Below are 8,026 nucleotides of genomic sequence, written 5' to 3'. Positions count from 1 at the left end.
ATACTTATCAATTGCGGAACATTGCCAGGTTCGCTAGTACTCTTATATAAACAAGGACACTGACCGTACAAAGTACATAGCAACAAGGTTCAATTATGTACCGAGCTTCCGAAGGGACGCATAGTTATAGCGTTCGTAGACCATAATCACGATTGCTCTGCTGTTAGGTTAAATAGATTGCACATCCTTTACGATATTGTGTTTCCACATCTAAGTACACTGATTGAAGCAAAACATCATGAACACACCACACTGCGAGACTGAATGAATTTGGACACCTGCGCGCTAAGGAATATCTGCAAGTGGAACCGATACGAATGGGGAACCACTCAAGTATCGATACGGGCATCGAATGGGTAAACTACTAGCGTAAGCGACACTGAGAAAGGGCAGATTGTTATGGCCCGGCGTCCGGGATCGGGCATAGCAGAGACGGCGAAACTGGTCGGTTGTTCGTGCGCTTATTGTCTACAGAAGGTGGTTGAAGAACGGTGAATCCACGAGCAGACGGCAGTCGTGTAGGTCCATGCTTCATCACAGAATGTAGAGTACATTGGCTTGTTCGCTCTGTAAAGAAGGATAGGCAGCGAAATATGGTAGATATGACAACAGGACACAATACAGGTACAGGTACTGCTAGTGTTTTGGAGCACGCCGTTTGGTGCACATCGTCTAGCATAAGGCTCCGCAGCAGATGTCCCCAAGCGTTTCCATGTTGACCCAACGAAATCGTCAATTATGGTTGCAGTCGGCATGGAATCATAGAGAGTAGGAAGTGAGTCAATGAAAAAGTTTTGCCCCGTCGGATGAATTACGTTCCTTGTTGCACCAGGTCGATGGTCGTGTCTGGATATGCCGTCACCCGGGTGAACGACTGCTCGAGACATGCGCTGCGCCACGGCGCACGCTTGTGGGGGTAGTATTATGCTGTGAGTAACATTCAGCTGAGATTACATGGCACGTGTGGAGGAACCGGAAGCGCTGCGTAATACGTGAACATCATTTGCGGATACCATGCATCCAGTAATGCCTGATGTATTCCCTGACGGCGATCGTCTACAACTACATCTACATGGTTACTCTGCAATGCGTCGCAGAGGATTCATCGAACCACTTTAGAGCTAATTCTCTACGTTTCCACTATCTAACAGCGCGCGGTAAAAACGAGCACTTAAATCTTTCTGAACGAGCTCTGATTTCTCTTATATTATCATGATGATCATTTCCCGCTATGTACGTTTCCACTATCTAACAGCGCGCGAGAAAAACGAGCACTTAAATCTTTCTGAGCGAGCTCTGATTTCTCCTATATTATCATGATGATCATTTCTCGCTATGTAGGTGGGAGCCCACAGAATATTTTCGCATTCGGAGGAGGAAGTTGGTGATTGAAATTTCACGAGAAGATTCTAGCGTAACGAGAAATCCCTTTGTTTTAACGACTGCCACCCTAATTCACGGATCATGTCCGTTGCACTCTCTCACCTATTTCGCGGTAATACAAAACGAACAGCCCTCCTTTGAACTTTTATTATGTCCTGCATCAGTTCCGTCTGATGCGGATCCCACACCACACAGCAATACTCCAGAAGAGGGCGGACAAGCGTGGTGTACGTAGTCTTTTTAGTCGATCTGTTGCGTTTTCTACCAATAAATCCCAGTCTTTTGTTTGCTTTACCCGCAATATTTTATATGTGATCGTTTCAATTGAAGTTACTCGTAATTGTAATCTCTAAATATTTAGTTGAATTTACAGACTTTACATTTGTGCGATTTCTCGCGTAACCGAAATTTAGCTGATATCTTTTACTATTCGTGTGAATAATTTCCCACTTTACATTATTTAGAGTCAACTGCCACTTTTTGCACCATATAGATATCTTGTCTAAATCATTTTGAACTTGGTTTTGATCATCTGATGACTTTACAAGACAGAAAATGACAGCATCATCTGCACACAATTTAAGAGGGCTGCTCAGATTGTCTCCTGTGTCGTTTATGTAGATCAGTAACAGAAGAGGGCCTATAACACCTCCTTGGGAAACTCCAGATGTTACTTCTGTTTTACTCTATGACTTTCCGTCGGTTACTACCTACTGCGACCCACCTGACAGGAACTGACCAATCCAGTTGTACAACTGAGACAATAATCCATAGGCATGCAATTTGTTTAGAAGACGCTTGTGAGGAATAGTATCGAAAGCCTTCCGGAAACCTAAAAATACGGAATCAACAGTCGATAGCACTCACTACTCCGTGAGAATAGAGAGCTAGTTGTGTTTCACACGAACGATTTTTCCTGAATCCGTGATGATTATTAGTCGATAAATCGTTCTCTTCGAGATAATTCATTATGTTCGAACACAGAAGGTTCCAAAACCCTACTGCAAATCGACGTTAGAGACACGGGTCTGTAATTCAGTACATTACTCCTGTTTCCTTTCCTGGGTAGTGGTGTGATTTTTGCAAGTTTCCAGTCTTTAGGTACAGATCTTTCGATGAGCAGGCGGTTGTATATCATTGTTAGACATGGAGCTATTATATCAGCATACTCTGAAAGGAACCCAGCTGGTATGCAGTCTGGACCGGAAGCCCTGTCTTTCTTCACCGAGGATATCTACTTCTAAGTTAGTCATTTGGCAGTTGTTCTAGATTCGAATACTGAAATGTGTATTTCATTCTCTTGGGTTAGTGATTTTTGCAAAACCTTGTTTAGTAACTGTGCTTTAGTGGCACTGTCATCAGTGACTATTGTTATCGCGCAGTGAAGGTTTGATTGCGTCTTGCCGCTAATGTACTTTGCATACGACCAGAATCTCTTTGGGTTTTCTGCCATATTTCGAGACAGAGATTCGATGTGGAAGCTATTAAAAGCATCCTGCATTGGAGTTCGCGCTAAATTTCGAGTTTCTGTGAAATTTCGCCAATCTTGTGAATTTTGCATTCTTTTAAATTTGGAATGCTTTTTTCGTTGCTTCTGCAAGAGTGTTCTCACCCGTTTAGTGTACCAAGGGGGATCAGCACCATCGTTTATTAATTTATCTCTCAATTGGCATCGATATAATTTCTTTGGATTCAAACCACATCTGGTCTGTGTTACATAGTCGGATCGGAAGATCATATCTCCAGTAGGATGACGGACCGCGGAATAATGCCAGAATCGTGCTGTAGTGGTTTGAAAAGCTTGAGAGTGAACTCATATTGACGTCTTGTCCACCAATTTCGCCAGTAATGCATTCGATGTAATAGATCGTAGACGCATTAATGCGTCAGTTCCGCGCCCACAAACCACAGGCCTATAATTTACGGGAGCTGCCTGACATATGGGTAGAAAAAAAAATGTTCAAATGCGTGTGAAATCTTATGGGACTTAACTGCTATGGCCATCAGTCCCTAAGCTTACACACTTACACACTACTTAGCATAAATTATCCTAAGGACAAACACACACACCCATGCCCGAGGGAGGACTCGAACCTCCGCCGGACCAGCCGCACAGTCCATGACTGCGTCGCCTTAGACCGCTTTTTTTTTTTTTTTTTTTTTTTTTTGCTGTGAAGCTCTTTATTAACATCACATGGAGACAAAACTCTCTTCCAAGAGAATAATATTTAAACAATTTGTATTATTTCTTTCCTATTCACTGAGTAATGATTTAGACAAGCTTTAAGACTGTCACACAAGTAACATGGAAAATAAAAGCAATAGACAATTTCTGTTTTTCCAATTGTTTGCCACTCACTCTCCTTAGAAGGCATCACCAGACAGGTTTGTTAACATCCAAATACAAAACTAGCCTCTGCCACTAACTCAAAGCATTTTGCCTGCCTTTTTGTCTATATAATGTAGAAATAGGAGTAAAAGTAAAATTTTGATGAAAGAGTGCTGACTTTTTAACAGCTATTCCTAGCTGCAGACAACTGACAATATACTTATTTCACATCAATGACATCAGTGCACCAAATAGGCTTTAACTTTTAGCTTTAAAATCTTTAACTTGGTTCGCCTGCTTATATAGATTTTCTACAACATCAAAACTAACTTGCAATGGAGAAAACTGACTGCACCCCAAGGCACTTACTCCACTACAAGAACATAAAATGCTTCATTCAAAAATGGGCCAGTCTTGACAAATTCTACCCTACTAAGCCGATGGCTGGACCATATGACAAATCGTTTATTATTACCTCTGAAAAATTCAACTGCTGTAAATCTGAGTGCAAAGAAAATTCAGAATAATGCAAATTAGAGGTAGCTCTAGTTTGTATCTTGGTCACAGTCACGGCTTATGTGACCTGTTTTCCCACACTTATAACAAGCCTTACTGCCACCAGTAGGACAGTCACGGGCAATATGCCCAGTTTTACTGCAGTTGTAACAAGAGGGGCCAGATGAAGCAGAATCTGGGCACTCACGTGCAATATGCCCAGTTTTATTACAGTTGTAGCAAGATGGTTCACTGGGACTCTGCTGGCAATCACGGGCAATGTGACCAACACCATTGCACCGGTAGCAGCGGTCCTGCTCCTCCTTGCACTCACGAGCAAAATGGCCAAACCGGTTGCATTTGTAGCATTTCTGTTGATTGCTGGATCCACGGCGCTCATATCCTCCACCACCGGATACACCTTCTGGGCAATCACGAGCAAAATGTCCTGCCCGACTGCAGCGGCAGCACACGCTTGAACTCATACCTCACGATCTCTTATTGTAACTGGATGTCCTGCAGTGCCTCACTGGTAACTCCAACTGGAAATAGTGTGTGTTGATGTTTCACCTCCACTCAGTCTGTCATTTGCTTTTTATGACCAAATAAAATAATACACAGCAACTCCCAGTACAGCCTGCTCTCTAATAATTACCACTTCACCCATACTACAGTACTACACGATCACTCAAATCCACCTTCAAACCGGCTCTTATTTTAAAAATGGTTCAAATGGCTCTGAGCACTATGGGACTTAACAGCCATGGTCATCAGTCCCCTAGAACTTAGAACTACTTAAACCTAACTAACCTAAGGACAGCACACAACACCCAGTCATCACGAGGCAGAGAAAATCCCTGACCCCGCCGGGAATCGAACCCGGGAACCCGGGCGTGGGAAGCGAGAACGCTACCGCACGACCACGAGCTGCGGACTTATCATGATGGCCGGACGCGGGATTGAACCGTCGTCCTCCCGAATGCGAGTCCAGTGTGCTAACCACTGCGCCACCTCGCTCGGTGGAAACATACCAAGGACTCGCCGAATCAACGCCACGCAGGATCGCTTCTGTATCGAGTGATAATGGTGGGCGAACACGCTATTAAGCAGTTATTGTTAAGTTCCTCAGCATATCTGTTTTCATAGTCAAAGACATACGTTGAACTAAGAGTATCTTATCAAATAGGTGTGGTATTTTATCATTGGTATATACCATCTTTATCATATTCTACTTGGACCAGTGCCTACAGGAAGTGATCTGTGGGGTATGTGTTTTATTTTACCCCAACTTTCCGTTTATGATCAGCAGCCTCTATTTCACGAACACTTCTTCTCTTGCATGAAATCCATTCTGTTAGTTTGGCTGTGAGCTAACGCGAATTTTCCGCTCTCTCAGAGCTTAGAAATGGAGACAATAACAGAGGTCAGGGTTGAAGAACAAGAAGAGAAATCTCTGGTGCACGGTGGGGCAGCAGCCAGATACGAAGTAGTTTGATAATGCAAATTGAAACTACAGCTGTATTGTAATTCAAACGCCATTTACTCAAAACATGCTACCAGTTTCGACACGAAAAAGTGTCATCTTCAGGCACAAGCGTAATCTGCGATCAGTGTTCGAACCACAATGACAAACACCAAAGGAGTCTTCAGATTGAAACAGTACAACTTATTTAAGCATGTTACGCCAGCAAGTGCAGCAACGAAGCCGAGTACAGCGGAGACGGCAGTCTGACCATTGGTGGGCTTGTTACTGGAAGTTACGGGTTCCATTTGGTTTTGACTCTGCTGCACTCGACTTTGTTGGTTGCACATACTGCGTAACATGCTTATTTGGCTGCACTCTTTCCATTAGAAGACTCTGTTGGTCTTTGTCATTGTGGTTCGTACGTTGACGGTAGATTATCATTGGGGCCTAAAGATGACGCTTTTTTGGGTCGAAACTGGTAGCATGTTTTGAATAATTACAATACAGCTGTTGGTTTCAATTTGCATTATTCAAGCGCTAAGGAGAGAAATGGCGTTAGAGGACCCCAGTCCTCTCTCTTGGCGTACGTGGTTTGGAACACGTAGACGGAACGATATTTCCCTCCGAGTTTGTAGGTGAATGATTGCATTGGTTGCTGGAAGTTCACGATAGAAACTTCGAGATCTTGCTAGAAAAACTGTTACTTAAAACTGGGGAACAATGACTCCGTACGGTGCGCTTGGACAGTTGTGTTGCGCCCAGAAGCTAGGCCTGTGGTTTGCCGGAATGTGCGTCAAATAAAGTGTCGTCTTGGGGGTGGTGAGGAGCAAACAGTGGGCAGCTGAAGCGGGACGAGTTGCAGTCTGGACGGGTTGGAGATGCTGTTGGTTGGTGGGGACACGCTGACCAGCTGCACCACGAGGTAATGACGGTGAGACACAATGCAACTGCTTGCTGGCGTACTGCTAAGTGTGCGGTTGAACGGCGTTTCGTCGTCGAGATCGCTGGGGACAGCAGTAGCTTAGTTCAGAAGAATGCGATGGAGATCAGTGATGTATTTAAAGGAACCGTCCCTTATTAACCCGAAATGGTTCAGGGGTTCCATAGAACACCTAAGGTTGGATGGTGGACTAGGGTATAAACATAGCGTCTCTGAAATATGGGATGTTATTGCAGCATTTCTCATCTAACACGTATGGCTATCCTGGAAGGTTAAGTTGTATAATGAACCAAATTATTAATATGCGACAAAGGAGGTTTAGTTTGTCCCTGAATGTAATGAAACTGTACCACGAGTCTCTATGAAATGCAGTTATGGGCTGCGGTGTCATTGTTTAGGTGTAGCGACAAAAGTACAGCGAGGAATTCTGCTACGATGCTGTGGAACCTTCAGCACCACACCTATTTTAGTGGGCGTATGTCACCTGTACCTACAAATTAGGAAAGAGAAAATGGCTCTGAGCACTGTGGGACTTAACAGCGGAGGTCATCAGTCCCCTAGGACTTAGAACTACTTAAACCTAACTAACCTAAGGACATCACAAACATCCATGCCCGAGGCAGGATTCGAACCTGCGACCGTAGCGGTCGCGCGGTTCCAGACTGCAGCGCCTAGAATCGCTCGGCCACTCCGGCCGGACTTAGAAAAGAGATTGCAGTCTATTGGCTGAAGAAAAAAACAGCACGGAAAACTACACGATGTTCTTCGGGAACCAGCAGCAAATCCGTTTGTAATAAAGACTTTAATAATTACAGAATTGCAGCAGACATGGAATTCATGACACAGGAAGGAGAACATTTCAGTTCCTTCCCGTTGAAAATGAAAGGATTCAGGTAACACATTGCATGGGGGCTTAATTAAATAGAATGCAAATATTTTTTGATTTTAGTAGCTGTCTGTCCGATTACGAAGTCTCGTAACCGGTTATTATCAATGCTCTTACACTAAACATACAAAAATATAATAACCACACAATTGATATCGGATAATTGTCATATTAACTATTACAAATACACAAATATGAGTAAACCTATAATAGTTATGGGTGTCAGTGCAAACCACAACAAACAAGTAAAAAAATATTTAGGAGATACGTCGGTACCAATTATTTGGGATTAGGAAAGGAAAACACACAAAACATACTCACTGATCTTTCATCCACATTAAGTACTACTGTGTAATTGAATAGTGTTAACTGTGTAAATGCAATTCTGTCCAAAATTTTATGTTCAACTTGTGTATCAAGTAGTAGTGGCAGCAATGTATAACAGTGAATAATAGTTAGTCAACGTCGTAATAATCATGTCAAGACCAATGTTTGCCACTATAGCTTCATACTGAATTTAATCAGAGA

At 43.2% G+C, this 8,026-nt stretch overlaps 1 protein-coding gene across 1 annotated transcript; it reads right to left on the bottom strand.

Annotated features, from left to right (window-relative positions):
- Window positions 1–3,628: 3,628 nt before the first annotated feature.
- LOC126455633 (CCHC-type zinc finger nucleic acid binding protein-like) lies at window positions 3,629–4,914 on the bottom strand. The gene has a single exon (XM_050091399.1). It carries the CDS (start codon window positions 4,690–4,692, stop codon window positions 4,258–4,260), a length of 435 nt encoding a protein of 144 aa, XP_049947356.1. The 5' UTR covers window positions 4,693–4,914; the 3' UTR covers window positions 3,629–4,257.
- Between the last annotated feature and the right edge of the window lie 3,112 nt (window positions 4,915–8,026).

This window comes from Schistocerca serialis, chromosome 2 (assembly GCF_023864345.2).
Source record: "Schistocerca serialis cubense isolate TAMUIC-IGC-003099 chromosome 2, iqSchSeri2.2, whole genome shotgun sequence".
Lineage (NCBI taxonomy): Eukaryota > Metazoa > Arthropoda > Insecta > Orthoptera > Acrididae > Schistocerca > Schistocerca serialis.
Note: the sequence above shows the minus strand (reverse complement) of the source record. Positions and strands in the feature narration are given on the sequence as shown.

Bases quoted from the DNA above. Each gene is read 5' to 3' on its own strand.
- LOC126455633 (XM_050091399.1), bottom strand. From the start codon at position 4,692: ATGAGTTCAAGCGTGTGCTGCCGCTGCAGTCGGGCAGGACATTTTGCT.